General features: G+C 33.0%; 1 protein-coding gene across 1 annotated transcript; it reads left to right on the top strand.

Annotated features, from left to right (window-relative positions):
* Positions 1-9865: 9865 nt before the first annotated feature.
* On the top strand, positions 9866-15604 carry LOC122278473 (stearoyl-[acyl-carrier-protein] 9-desaturase, chloroplastic-like). Its single transcript, XM_043088661.1, has 3 exons — positions 9866-10124; positions 13622-14126; positions 14698-15604. Exons 1-3 carry the CDS (start codon positions 10000-10002, stop codon positions 15256-15258), a joined length of 1191 nt encoding a protein of 396 aa, XP_042944595.1. The 5' UTR covers positions 9866-9999; the 3' UTR covers positions 15259-15604.
* The last annotated feature ends 356 nt before the right edge of the window (positions 15605-15960 follow it).

Below are 15960 nucleotides of genomic sequence, written 5' to 3'. Positions count from 1 at the left end.
CTACTTGTTGGGAGGGGGAGGGACATTTCGTATTTAGTGTCAAGGCTTAGTCCCTCACATACAGGCGCCATGCCACAATGTTTAATGCGGCGTGACTTTTCCAGGTGAGTGGGGTGTCTAAGTGCATATTTGTCAGAGATATGGGAGTCTATTGTGATCTTCGTCCACACTTAGGATCTGATCCTTTAATGCGGCATGAGCTTCTCGCGTGTGCCCGTGCAGGGTGTCTCAAGGCAGGTGAGGTCCTAACTGTCCATGTCAACATCTTTCCCGCACGATGGATGGTTTGTCGCCCTCCTTTGCACAGCCCCTTATAGTTGAGTGCCTCTTCCAACTGGAGCCAAATGAAATAGTCATGGCCTTAATTACCAACTTGATGATGAAGAAAATATTAAGAGAAATGTTAGATATAGTCATGGATTGTGTAAATACTACGTACTGATTTTAAAAAAGAATAGAATTATTAATAAAAAAAATTAATTCTTTTTATGTCTAATTAAAAAAAAAGATTTATTATTAAAAAATTAATTCTTTTATGTGAATATTATATTTATTTATTTTTTAAACAATGTGCAACATTTACACACTGCAAATATCAATTTTTTAATTGTTAGGGGATATTTTCGTCAAGGCCTAACGTCCATAATACTGTCTCATGCCCATTACTTCGCTATGCTCCATAAGTCATGGGAATGTCTGCCTGAGTTCGAAAAGGCTCCCCTGGGTAGCCCTAGGTAGGTCCCAAACCTGTGCGAGTCGGGCGGGCTCCAGACTTATGCTAGTTAGAGGTAATCATTAACATTAAGATGGGATGTTGAAAAATGACGCGGAAAACCATGATCGGGGGAAAAGTGGAAGAGACAGTATCAGGCAACTCTGCCAGATACATACATCATATTAAATAATTGACACCAATAAAATTATGCCGCATTAAATGCAACATGATGGTGGAGACTCCAGAGAGAGACATTCTTCTGCCCCAAAACACAGGACATGGCCCACCTGACCTAAAAGACCAAGTATAAAGGCCACCCAGGACTACAAGGTAAAATGAGGATGAACTAAAGTCTGTTGTGAATTATATTCCATTATTATCTTCTTCTTTAAAGTACTTTGATTTCTATTCTATACTCACTTTGGTATTAGAGATTCTTTGGGCCACATCAGGGTCATTCCTCTATTGCCTCAGGATCCGACTCAAGTGAAGACTCGAACTGGCTGGGCGACCTTGCCCAAGGGCGTACGAAACACGATGTTAATATAAATGTTAATGTCATCCCATTTAATATACGATGGACACGTCCATGATCTTTTTCATCGTTAAGCTAATGTCGCCTCTTAGAGCACTCTCAATGGCTCAAGTATAATACAAAAAATGTAAAATATTTGAATGAGTGTTCATAAAATGAGCTTCATCTGATTAGATAAAAGATTTTATAAAATACAAGTTGCTAAAGTAACCCGCTACATGTAGTGAGTACTATTACTCATTCAAATAATTTATTATTATTTATACTTCATTTACTCTCTCATTTCCTTATATATATATATTTACATTTCAATAGAAATTCTTTTTATTGTTCATCATTTAAAATACCTCTATTTTATTTTTTTCTAAAAAAATCTTGGAAATATTATCTATCCAATTCTTTCATATTTGACTTTATTTTTTATTTTTATTTAACTTATATAATTTTATTTTGTGTTTATAGGACTGAATTATATTACATTATATATAATAATATATTGTAAATATAAAAAAATATATAGATATTACAAATTTATTGGTAGAAGGAAATGTTTAAAAAAATAAAAAATATTATTTAAATGATATGAAAAAAAAATAGATAAATTAATGTATGACTTACTATAAAAGTCAATATGTGAAATAAAAATAAATAAATTTTAATAATGTATTTTAAAAAAATAAGATAAAAAAATTATTGAGAGTGCTCTTACATTAGAGTCATGTACACAACCAAGAATTACAGAAAAAAAACTTGAACATCTGGTTGCAAAATGGAACGGAAAAAGTTAACTTTCGAGTGAGGGACAAGAGGCCCAAGATTATGTCTGTGGATAAGCCCAAAGAATAAGAAGGTTAGAGGAGAGAGCTCTCGCAAAGGCTCCAAAAGCACCCACAATTCTTTCACTTAGATTTGGATATTCTATTATATATAATTAGGCCTTAAACTTATAAATAAAAGAGTATTAATTCTCGATGTGCGATTTTTTTAAAAAAATTAATGACGTGTTCACATTTAAATGTGCTTTATTTTGATAAAAATATTCTATATAGTGTGCGCTAACACGTCTTTAACAGAGAGAGAGAGAGAGGAAATGAAAGAAAGTGTAGTCGTGACAATAGTACTCATGCTTTAGTACTTCGTTATTTCCTAGGCCTAATGGAGTAGGAGACGGTAAAAACTATAGGCTGGTGGTTGTCTTGCTTCATTTGATGCGAATCCTTATATCCAAATTCCATACGGAAGCCAACAAATACTTCACTACCCAAGGCATAATTCTTTCATACGGAATTAATTACGAACTAGTAGCTGATCATTATGTTCACACGTACATGCAAGTGGCACTATATATATATATATAATATTATTATATATAGTTATGGAATATGCAAATATCGTACAATTATTTCAAAAAATAGTAAAATTTATTATTAAAAAATTAATATTTTTTTATATAAGTTTCATATTTAATTATTTTTTTAAAATAATTATATGGTGCTTATACATTCACAACTGTAACTATCATTTCTGATATATATATATTCCATATATATACATGATACAAATAAACAAAACTTTAAAAACACGTACCCCATATACATACTGTATACATATATATATAAATATATATATATAATAGAGTAAACATCCAAGAGACGTTTGTCTAGTGGAGGCATAATTTACTTGGACATTGGCGCTTACACATTCACGACTGTAACCATCATTCTCAAATATATATATATATATATACCCCACATACATACATTATACAAATAAACAAAACTTTAAAAACATGTACCCCATATACATATTGCATACATATACATACATATATAATAGAGTAAACATCCAAGGGACGTTTGTCTAGTGGAGGCATAATTCACTTGGATGTTAGTGCTTATACATTCACGACTGTAACTATCATTTCTGATATATATATACTGCATATACATCAATTATACAAATAAACAAAACTTTCAAAACACATACCCCATATACATACTGCATACATATACATATATATAATAGAGTAAACGTTTGCCTGGTGGAGCATAATTTATATGGTAATTATATATATATAGTAAGGGCAATATGCACGGCATGTATGACCAAATGATAGAAATAAAGAAAATAAACATGAACTTTACATACAAGTCAGCGTTCTATTTAAATGTATAATTACAAGAGTGAGAAGTTTATATAAATTTAAAAGTAAATAAATAAACATAAACTTTATACACAAGTCACTGTCCTATTTAAAGATATAATAATAAAAGTGAGAAGTTTAACAAAAATAGATTTAAAGTATTTATAATGTAGTTTAATTTATAGATTCAGCAGAAAGAACGTTGAGCTTATTTTGACGTAATTGTCCATATTTATTCATTTATGCACGCAAATGTATAATTTATTCATTTTCTAAATTTGCACTTGTAATGAAAAAATATAAAATATTTTTTATAATGAAAAAATATAAAATATAATGTAATAAGTTTTTTTTTAATAAATTTATAAACATATTTTTTTATCTCGTCTGTGTGTTCAAAGAGATCAACAGCTGTACAATTCAGTATTTTTCCTACCATCAGTCCAAATTAGGCAACAACTGCTATGCATTCAGTATCGTCTTCTATTTCCAGATAGACTCGACAACTATAATTAATGAGAATGTTATTATTGTGTAATTTTTATAATTATTGTTTTATATTTATCATGTAAAAATGATAATTTAAAATGATGAGATAAAATACTTACCGTGCTTGTCCGATGCTCATATCTTTTCAATTGTAGTACAAAAACTTTTCATTATAATCAATACCAATTGCTTTATTATATTTCAATTTAGCCTATTTATGAATTTGTTTTTCCCATTTTTGCCTATTGCACGGTAAGCCCCAACTCACGCATCCTCTTTTATATTTTTCTATAGGACATCACTAAATTGAAATTTTTTTTATAAACATTATTATTAAATTTGCAATAATTATTAATGTATAAATTTAAAAAAATAAAAATTTACAACATTTTAATTTTTTTTTTATATTTTAAATTCTTAATACAATTTTATGTAAAATTCATATCTTAAGTGAAAAAATTTAAATGAACTATGTAATAATAGCCAAGTAAACAAACATATAATAATATGTTTTTTTTTTTTTTTTTCATTTGAAACCAAAATAAATAAATAACAAAATATCAAATATTGTTTTTTAATTTGTAGCTAATTTGTAGAACCCTTCCATTCTGTTTAGAACTAATGGAAATTGTAGCATTAATAATCAAGGAAGTCCAAATGACAATAACATCAAAAAAATACGATATCCATATCAGAAGAGATTAGCTTTGCTGTCAACATTTTCATGCAAGCTATTGCAAATGCATTATATGGCGAAGAGTCGGAGAACTCTCAAGATTTTCATGCAAGCTTTTCTCAAGATTTTATTATATTTTCTTTTTTATATTTTTATTATATAAAAAACAAAATATAGTAAAAATATCTATTATATATAAATGCGAATATTAGAGGAACAGTATTTTCATCTAAAATTTTTGTATTTCCTAATTATTTGCAATAACATCAAATGTTCAAAATTTTTTTAAACTATTTTTTTTAAATTTTCTTCTATATTTTAATTTAGCCCGTTTATGAATTTGTTTTTGCATTTTCCCGTATTGCACGGCCAGCCCTAACTCACGCATCATCTTTTATATTTTTCCATGGGACAACACTAAATTGAATTTTTTTTATAAACATTATTATTAAATTTGCAATAATTATTAATGTATAAATTAAAACAAATAAAATTTTACAACATTTTAAATTTTATTTTTTTATATTTTAAATTCTTAATAAAATTTTATGTAAAATTCATATATTAAGTAAAAAAATTTAAATAAACAATGTGCTAATAGCTAACTAAACAAATATATAACAAGGTGTTTTTTTTTTTTTTTCCCCTCATTTGAAAAAAAAAGGCCTAATTCATCTAGGCACAGAATAAGCCATGAAGCCCAATAATCCAAGAATAAAAATGGCACTGTTTATGCACAAACAGGCATAGCCCGCCCCCTCTCAAACTCAAAACGGCACCACTTCAATCCATAAAAACCCTAACTCCACCCATACACTATAAAACCATCCTTACGCATTCAATGCCCCATTCTGCCTCCTTCCACGTTTTCCATCTCTGTCTCTCTCGCTCTCATCCTTACGGCTTCATCTCCTCATCCCGCTTCCCACTTTCTTCATCTCTCTCTTTCTCTTTGTGATTTAAGGCAACGCTTGGTTACCAACACAAAATCATTTCATCTAATCGTTATAACTTTCTCAACTTCCAACATAAAATATAATAAACAATTCAACTTTTTTTAAATTTTAAAATAATAATAATATTAAAAAATAATATTTTAAACTTTTATCTCAACTCAACCTACTATCCAAACTGGGCGTCTCTCTATCTTTATTAGTTCCTCGCACATTTTTTTTAAACCTTACAAATTTGAGGTTGCCGTTTTCAGATATGCAAATTTTTTTTGTTTTTTTGTTCCATTTCATCTGTATTAGCTTTTTGATTTTCATTTGTTTCTACGCATTTGAGTTGATCTATTTTTCAGATATGTAGAAAAAAGTTTTTTCTTGTGTTTCATGTATATCGGGTTTGTGTTTTTCACATTTGTAAAAAAATAAATTTTTGTTTGTGTTTGATGTATATTGGCTTTTTATTTTTCAAATATGTAGAAGAATTTTTTTTTCTTGCCTTTGATGTATATTGCCTTTCTACACGTCTTATTTGTAGAGGTTTTTTTTTTTTTTTTTTTTTCTTGCATCTGAGGTGATCTAGTTTTCGAATCTGTAGAATTCTTTTTTCTTGCGTTTCATGTGTATTCCCTTTCTACATGTTTCATCTGTAGAAAATTTGTTTTCTTGCCTATGAGTTGATCTAGTTTTTAGATGTGTAGAATTTTTATTTTTCTTGTGTCTTAGTTGATCTAGCTTTCAGATCTGTAGAAATTTTTTTTCCTTACATTTCATATATATTCACTTTCTATTTTACACATCTGTAGAAAAAAAATTGTTTTTTTCTTGCGATGTGTTTTCCTAGGTTTTTTTTGTTTTCAATTCATGTTTTTTCTTTTCTTTATAGATCTCAATAGTTATGATTTGATTTCTTCTATTTTTTTTTTTTTTTTTTGTTATTTGGCATGTGAGTCTTCTCATTGTTGTTGTTGTTTTATATTTTTTTGTTGATATTTATTCTTCCTTTTCTTTGATCTGCCACCTATGGCTGCTCGTCGTCGCCCATGAGCCCTCTCCCTCACGGGTTCTTCACCACCTCCATACTTCTGTGGAACCACCATGAATAACCCCACCAACATATCTTCTGAAATGTCACATTTTTTTTTTCAAAATTTTTGCAAGATATATATTTTTTTTCACGTTAATTGAGTTTTTTTTTTTTTTCTTCTCAATAAAGTTTTGAATAACATTTTGATGACCATTTCGGTTAAGACATTGGAACTAAATATTTTAGTACTGGTATGTTTCGACCGTTTCGGGATTAAATTATATATTATATAAAAATATTTATATATATATAAACTAACAACTAATAAAATAAATACATATATATATATGTAAGTGTGTATCATGTATATGTGTATATATATAGAAGAATTAAATATTTATAAAATGAATATATGTTGAAAAAAATCACAAATGTGAGTTAAGACACAAAAATAAAGAAAAAAATAAAACAATAGATAAATTACTAAAGATAATGATATTTAAAAAAATGGAGAATCACGGGACATATTTAAAGTTATAAAAAAATTAAAATTATATAAATATATTTATATTTTAGAATTAATTAAATACCATTTGAATTTAAAATTTACAAAAATGCCATCTAAGTTAAAGAAAATTACAAAAACAGTCCGAAATGGAATGGAGACTGAAACGCTCAATTCTGGCCGAAATGGCTTGAATTTGATCAGAATGGCCGAAATAGGACTGAAACTTAAAGTGAAATGAAACCAGGTGGTAGAGTGTACTGGACACTACACCATAACGGCAAATTCCAGCCATTCTAACTGGAACAGAATATAATTTAAAACCTTGGTTCTCAGTACATGTCTTTGTTGCTTGTCTTCCTCTCTCCTAAAGTGCGAGGAAATCAAAAGATTTCTCTGCTGAAGATTTGATTCATTGTGATTGGGTTTTTTTGGGTGTCATGTATAGTCAGTCGTATGGATTTGTTTGATTTTGTTGGGGTTATTTTATGTGAACTACCGATCCACTTGATCAGATGCAAATATGTAAATATGGTTTTTACGTTGTTTTAGTTTTTTTTTGTTGTGATGGATATGTATATGATGTGATTAGACTATAACAAATTCATTCATATAACATTGAGAGAAGAAAGAATAAGAAGTATACCTACAACTGTCAAGATTCACGAGTAGCACAAATTCAAAGCATAAAAAGATTATTATTATTATTATTATTTTTAAAGAAAGTGAGAATATAGAGTGTTAATGACGTGTTTCGTATGCTTTTGGGCCAGACTGCTCGGGTTTTCACTTACCCGCACACACAAAACCACTCTCCACTCTAGTAGCCTGGTGGGTCGCCGAATGGAGTCTCCGATGTTTAAATCAGTTTCATTTAGAAGAAAAATCTCAGAGTATCGTTTAGCCTACCTTCATTTGGTGCTTGAGGGGGATATTTATACATGTCTCTAAGGCAGCTCTATTCCCTGCCCCCCTCTTGAGTGGCCTTTGCCAGAGCCCTATAAATGTGACTTGGCCTAAGGGGGGAGAGGTCAGATCGTGATGTTCTATCGAGGTGGCGTGCTGCTCATTCCCTGACGGTAGAGGTGTTGAGCGCTTCTTGGGTCCTGGCCCACCCAGCCTGTCGGCTTGACCTGAGTTCTCCTAAGTTGGGGAGTGCCTGTAGTTATGTGACCCGGAGTTGGATAGGCCTAGAATTGGCCTTGGGTTGGATGGCATCCCCACCTGGGTTGGGTTGAACTCTTAGGGAAAATTTTCCCCCAACACAGCACAAATGAAACGAAATACAAATATTAAGTTTTAAATTTGAGTCCAATTGACTCTGTTAGACTAAGTGATAAGATCTTAAATGTAAAAAGACAATAATATTTAGGCGGTGAAGCAAAACGACAACAAGCACAACAAAATAAATAATAGAATTAAGGAGTAAAATTGTAAACAAAACAGAAAAAAATCAGACGGTCAAGAACGTAGAAGGACTAAAATAGTTGTTGGTAATACAGAAATAAAACCAAACTGATCAAAATTTTGAAATAAAATTAAGGGCAAAGTTAGAAATATAGGACTTGAATAATTAATGGCAGCCTAAAAATTTACACGACGAATATTACCTAATCTTGCATGATACAGTTACAGCACTGTTCATGCTCAGGAGAGGCGATCGAAGTTGGTCAACATGGAAAGAAGAAGACAAGCTTGATATTTAGAAGGCCAGCAGGGTTCCTCGTGGATGGCAGCTGTACGTCCAGTACTGCACCAGACGGAGATCGAGAGAGCGGTACATATATGCACGCATGCAAACAGATTGTAGAGGCCGAGTGAACAATGCTGCTTTCCAAAGTGGAAACCATGCAAGGAAGAAAGCGTGACAAGTGGGATATGATCTTTCTTGTTCACCAACACAAATTTAATAATGACAAACCCAGGCTGGCCTGCATATATGTCTACGCGAAGTCGGCAGGACCGTCCTGATCCTGATAATCTCTCCTCTTCTGCTCGCCTACCCACGTTATTATTTCTGCTTGGTTAATTAATTCATGTAAAAACAATATAAATAAGTAAAATATAATTACAAGTATAATTATATATTAATCTGTATATTAATATGATGTAATTGATTAAAAAATAAATTTTATTAAAAATAATATTAATTTAAATATTAAATATGAATAAATCAATATTAATACATAAATTAATATACAATTACGTTTATATGTAATAAAATCCATATAAATAACAACAAAGAAAAGGAAAGCTATAACTTCATCATTAAGTTATTTTCTCTTTTACTGCTTTACCCTCAGATTCAGTGCCCATTTCCTAGAGCCCTGGATTGCATACTTGCAACCTAGGTGGGAATTAATAATATATTGCCACCTCCCCTACGTAAGTACAAAGGTACATTAATGCACAAACTCCTGTCGGTCAAACATGATGAATTATTGTGTATTAGTTTTTTGTCATATTTAAGAGTTGTCGGTAATAATTTTTTTTAATAATATAAATTTTTTTGTATGTAACATATATAAATATTAGTTAAGAAATTAATTTAAACCCACAATTTCTAGAAATATTTTAGAAATGTCATTTATTTTCAAGGTGTCATTTTTGCATATTCATATATCATAACACAAATATTTATATAGGATGGTACCAATAATAATCCGACAGGACTAGATAGTAATAGATAATATGACAAGGATACAAAGTACAGCATCTAGAAATAAATTCAAAAGGGTGATAGTGTAGTTTTATGTAAAAACAATGGCACTTTGCTAGCATTTTATACGTACCCCACGCATTTAGCCACTAGAGGTGGTTCTCCTTTCCTTCTCCTATTGTTTTACCTATTTACTTGGTGTTCTTTGGACGGCTTCCCTGCCCTGCATCTCTCTCTCTCTCTCTCTCTCTGTTCTGTGGTGAAAGAAAACGGAAAGGTAGAAGCTAAGAGAAACCAATTACGATGGCTCTCAAACTCTGTTTTTTCACTTCTCAACCTCCAAAGCTGCCTTCTTTTGCTCTCCCACAGAAGTCCAGCCTCAGATCTCCCAAGTTCTTCATGGCCTCAACCCTTAGCTCTGGCTCTAAGTGAGTGCTTTTTCCTTCAGTTTCTGGTTTTTTCTAAAGACTCACGCATTCATATCTGTGGAATAATCAATGGATCTTTGTATAGTTTCTTGTTGTAGAGCTGTTTATGGATCTGGGTCTTTGTTTGTTCTTTTTAACCTGTAATTTTGGCTCGCGCCTGCATAAGCGTATCTTCTGATCTTATTATTTGTTTTTACGCATCACAAAAGTATTTGCTTTGAATGTGAGATGATGCCTCTTCTGCCTCATATCTAATTTCTAATTATCCTACAAGGGCATTTGTTTCTCAAGTGATTATTGGTGATCTTCGAGATATTTCTATGTTTTTTAATATTTCCCTTCTTTCTAGCTTTTGTTGATTCCATTTTGGCCCCTTTTTATTTATTTATTTATTCTAGATTGAACTCATTGATACAAGAGATCATTGAGATAGATTTAGTTGATACAGTCGTTGAGCTTTCAAGCTTCTATTTTTAAGACTTTATTGATGGCTCTAATTACATTTCACCAATCAATATGAAATGTATGAAATCTTTCTGTTCTTGTACGTGTGCTGTATGTAGTAGTTTCTCAATGGTTTTGCTATAATATGTGGAGATCGTGGTTTTTGTTATTTCTACTCAATTCTTCTTATACGGCTGATGATTCTATATTTTGTTGTGAATGATCTTGCCAGTTCTTCTTGATCTGTGCTTGGTGTGGTCTCCAAAAGCCAGGAAAGCAAGAGAAAACTATAAATGATGCAGAAAATGTATTCTATCATGTATTTTTAAAGCTGTTTTTTAGAAGTCGCTCTGATAATTTATTTCTCTACAAGACTCAAATGTTTGTTTTATCTGCAAATTTTCTGTTTTCTTATCTAAGAAACAATGATACTGGCAAAGAAACCTTATCAAATAATTTCCTGTATGCTTTCATTTTTTAAAGCATTTCCTTCAAAAATTTTCAAGACCCGATCTAATTGTATCATGGACCTTGATTTTCATTTTGCGCTGTTACGTGGTTTGCATATACTCTTGCATTACCTAGTTTTCTATGTGGTTTGTGATTTTGATGCCTAGTTTGTTATATGGTTATCTTTTTCACTTAGTTGGAGGTGGTTAGGATTTTTATTATATTAATTAATTTTATTATTTGGTGGAACGTCTATTTTGTTTTGCATTAATTTCTTCTTTATTGTATTGACACTTTTGGTTAGAGTTTTTATTGTCTTTAGTTTTTTTCCTCTTTTTGGTTTGTTTCTGTTGGCAGTGTGTGTTAATGAATGTGTAGGTTTTCTGATGTCTCATTCATCTTTGGTGGAAGACTTGTTGGAAACGCATGCTTTGAGAAAAATTTACATGCCTAAATTTTTAGTTTTCCCCTGATGAGTGGATTCATTTTTAAGGACTATATCATTTAGAATTTAAGGTCGTTTTTAAGTTTAGATATTTGTTTAATTTATTGGATGCATGATTGCCCAGCTGTTGTTTTATCATGCTTTTGGCTTTGAGCAGTTTTGGCTTTGAGCGGTTTTTGCTTCAGCTGGAAGCTTACTTGATGCATGTCTACAGTTGCCCATGATTGGACTTTGTTGCTGCCACCGCAACCCCATCCCCCCCCCCCCCCCCCCCCCAAAAAAAAAAAATAACTAGACAGCGTGTTACTTCTACCCTTATTTTTGTTTCTCTTTAGGACTTTAGAAAAGAACCCTGCCGAGATGCTTATTTATAATCATCTGAATTTCTTATGCGTATTGTTTTGGTTTTATCTGTGTAATATTAATTTCCTCTGGATTTGAATATTCAAGCTGGTGAGAGTATATATTATGCACAGGTTCCTCGTTTCTTCCTCAATTCCCCTTCTTTTTACCATATCTTTATATGAGGAAAATCATTGAATTCCATCATAGCTTGCAGCTGTAGCTCTGTTTAACTTTTTGGCCATCGGTTTATTTTTGTGCATGCCATGTTTCAATTTCATTATAGTGATACTTGTGTGTAAGTCAATATACTCACTGGCATAACACCATTATTGGGGCTTAAAATGTTTCCTACCAGATCACTTCTTAATTTTTGATGGTTTAACATGATCTGATACATTTTCAATAATTTTTCCATTAATTTGTTTTTGTCTCTCGCCCAGCACAGTACTAAGCTGTGTAGTGGTCAAAGGGTGTGCTTGAGGTGAGATGTACACTTAGACATCTAGGATGTAATTCCGTATTAGGAGTTCCCTTGGATTACCTGATATGCGGTTATGATGGGAGGGTCGTGTATTTGGGGTTAACTCCCTAGGGGTCCGAAGGGCCCTACCATGGTAAGGTTCCACGTCATCAAAAGAATGTGTTTTAGCATCTCAATCTATGGAGGCGTGCTGGTGACACTTTTTCTTACATTAGAATATGGAGTTTTTCTTTGGGACATTTTTCTCTCTCCATTTTTGGTTCATTTTATCCTTTTATTTTATGATTTAAATTCAGTACTTCTATTATCATTTTTCTTGGTTTTAATGGTAATTTGGCATTTAGTCATCTGCAGTCCTTTGTGGAATTAGCTTAATCATCTATATCGTTCCCATGGATATAACAGTATGTTCTTCTCCTGTTCTGCTGAAAATTATTTTACCCTGTCATTTCATGTTTCTCTGTATACTTCTCACGCATCAAATAACTCTAGATATTCTTTTACGATCTTAATTTGTTTTAATTGGAAATTGGTTTCCTTGTTCCTTTGGGTTTTTTTGAATAGTTGGGATTAGTTGGAACGCTGTTCCCGGAAAGACAGTGCCTATCCAAAAAATAAATATTTTTCAGTTCATTATAACCACATATACTGTTGGTCAATTGACTTTGGCAATTATTACTTATTTCCTATCCAACCTTTTTTTATTTAGGAGCAATCCTTTGATGGATGTTATGCAATGAATCCTTCCAAAATGAAGTTCTTTTAGGGGTCTAACTAATTTCTTGTTTGAAGAATTGCATCAAATGGCTTAGTCTGGGAATCAGAACCTCCCCTATTCTTTATTGGCAGTCTGTTAGAAAAAAAGTATGCAATCAAACAATTTATTTTACCCATTACTTCTCCAAAGCTTTTGTCAAACTCAGTGCATTTTCTTGTAGATCATCTGATAGCTCAACTTCCTTAGTTCCTGCAATGCTGTCATATGGAGGAGAAAAGTGTTGGGAGGTAGTGATGTGCCCAATCCACTTGTTGTCCTTCTCAGTACTAAATAACCTTTTAAACATATCTGAATTACTTGAATGTACATATCAAATGTGGTTGAACTATTGACTAGGGTCCTGGGCATATACTGTGTAACTGTCTCCATGCCTTCGTTCATGTACTGAATGTGATGGGGCATGAATGAACTTCAGATAATGACATTGCACAGGTCTTTTCTTCTGTTAGGTCATTGTAAACTGGTGTACCATTCTTGTGACAAGCACATTCTGAACCGTTTACATTTTGGTTGGTTGGACAATCTAATATCAAATTCTTCCATCTAATGCACAGGGAGGTTGACAATCCAAAGAAGCCTTTTACGCCACCTCGAGAGGTTCATGTTCAAGTCACCCACTCGATGCCACCGCAAAAAATTGAGATATTTAAATCCATGGAGGATTGGGCTGAACAGAATATTTTAGTTCACCTGAAGCCAGTTGAGAAGTGTTGGCAACCACAGGATTTCCTGCCAGACCCTGCCTCTGATGGTTTTCACGATCAAGTCAAGGAATTAAGGGAGAGGGCAAAGGAGATTCCAGATGATTACCTTGTTGTTTTGGTTGGGGATATGATTACAGAAGAAGCCCTTCCAACTTATCAAACCATGCTTAATACCTTGGATGGAGTTCGGGATGAAACAGGTGCAAGCCTTACTTCTTGGGCAATTTGGACAAGGGCATGGACAGCTGAAGAAAACAGGCATGGGGACCTACTCAATAAGTATCTCTACCTTACTGGACGAGTAGACATGAGGCAAATTGAGAAGACAATTCAGTATTTGATTGGGTCAGGAATGGTGAGGTCCTTGCCACATATATTGAGGAGTCTTCTCTCAAATGTTTGCAATTGCGGACGCACAGACCACCACTCATAGTTGCACATGTAGACTTGTAGAATGCATTTAGTTGTTAGATCCTTTGCATTACACGTAGTTGGTGGATGCTTGGTTATTCATGCTAGGATTTGGTGTGTGTTGGAAGCCAAAATCTGAAACTTCCACAGATCAACGCCTGTTTTTATGCATAAATGTATGTAAAACTTTCACACACAATCACAAGCATGCTCAATCCATGTCTGTTTTTACCTTTTCTGGTTTATTGTTCCATCTTTTGAAGCTTGATGAGTACTTTGAATCTTATTTAATTCACGCAATTTTCCTGTAATTTACCTCTTAAAATCATGTTTTAAAAGCACAATATGAGTTCTTCCTTCAGGACAAGGCATCATCTCCCAACTAGTTTCTTTTTAAAGTCGAGGTCATCCAAAAAATAAGTAGCTGACCTGGTAGTTTTAATAGATTTCTTTTTGTTAAATCTCACACCATCCCTGCTTGATCCTTGACTTTGATTTTCTTTGTTTCCTCATAGGATCCTCGAACAGAAAATAGTCCCTACCTTGGATTCATCTATACCGCTTTCCAAGAAAGGGCAACCTTTATCTCCCATGGGAACACTGCCAGGCTTGCCAAGGAGCATGGGGACATGAATTTGGCACAAATATGTGGCACAATTGCATCAGATGAGAAACGCCATGAAACCGCCTACACCAAGATAGTTGAAAAGCTATTGGAGATTGATCCTGATGGAGCTGTCTTGGCATTTGCTGACATGATGAGGAAGAAAATCTCCATGCCAGCCCACCTGATGTATGATGGCCGTGATGATAATCTTTTTGAGCACTTTTCAGCTGTTGCGCAGCGGCTAGGGATTTACACTGCCAAGGACTATGCTGATATATTGGAATTTTTGGTCGGCAGATGGAAAGTGGAGAAGCTAACTGGACTTTCAGCCGAGGGGCGAAAAGCACAGGATTATGTTTGTGGGTTACCTCCAAGAATTAGAAGGCTAGAGGAGAGAGCTCAAGGAAAGGCCAAGCAAGCTCCCACCATTCCGTTCAGTTGGATTTTTGATAGAAATGTGAAGCTCTAAGTGCAGCAGTATGGAACGAAAAGGTCTACTCTCCTGCAAATCCCTTCTCAATAAAATCATAAAATGGAGTTATTAGAAGTTTTCGAGCTGCGTTTTGTTTCTGATTCCATTATAATATTCCATTAGTATGCAGAGAATTTGTTGGGAGGTGACTTGGTTGTAGATACAGTTTTTTTCTGTCATTAGATATGCAGATAGGGACACTGGTAGTCTTGATGTCGTGTTCTGTTTAAAAGTATCTCGTACGAGTCTCTGTTCCTCCATAGTTTGTCTCGAGTGTAAGAAACGTTCTTTTTACGGCAATTGTAATGCTGATGGTAATATCGAATGCTCCAAGTTGATGACATTTTTTGCCCCACCCCCCTCCAACTTCTACATATGCTCGAGTGAATTCTTAAGCTCATCTGGTGAAGAATAATCTTCATTTAGTCAGCACAGATCACGAGGCCATTGAAATTATATGCCTCCGTCAGATTAGAAGTTGGTAGCGACTCTGGGTTCTGTCAATCTTTCAGTAGAAATTAAAATCTGGAATTGTTGAATGTTAGATTGAAACTTGTTTTATTTTGTAGATAGTATGGTATGGCCATAAGAATTGAGCTGTTGGTTTATAATGCTAAAGACAATCTTATAGTTTCAAAATGGATCTGGCTTGCCTTCTGTGTAAAAAAACAGGAAATCTCCTGTTAAACAAGTCCTCCT

This window comes from Carya illinoinensis, chromosome 1 (genome assembly GCF_018687715.1).
Source record: "Carya illinoinensis cultivar Pawnee chromosome 1, C.illinoinensisPawnee_v1, whole genome shotgun sequence".
Lineage (NCBI taxonomy): Eukaryota > Viridiplantae > Streptophyta > Magnoliopsida > Fagales > Juglandaceae > Carya > Carya illinoinensis.
This window is presented reverse-complemented; position numbering and strand designations above follow the sequence as displayed.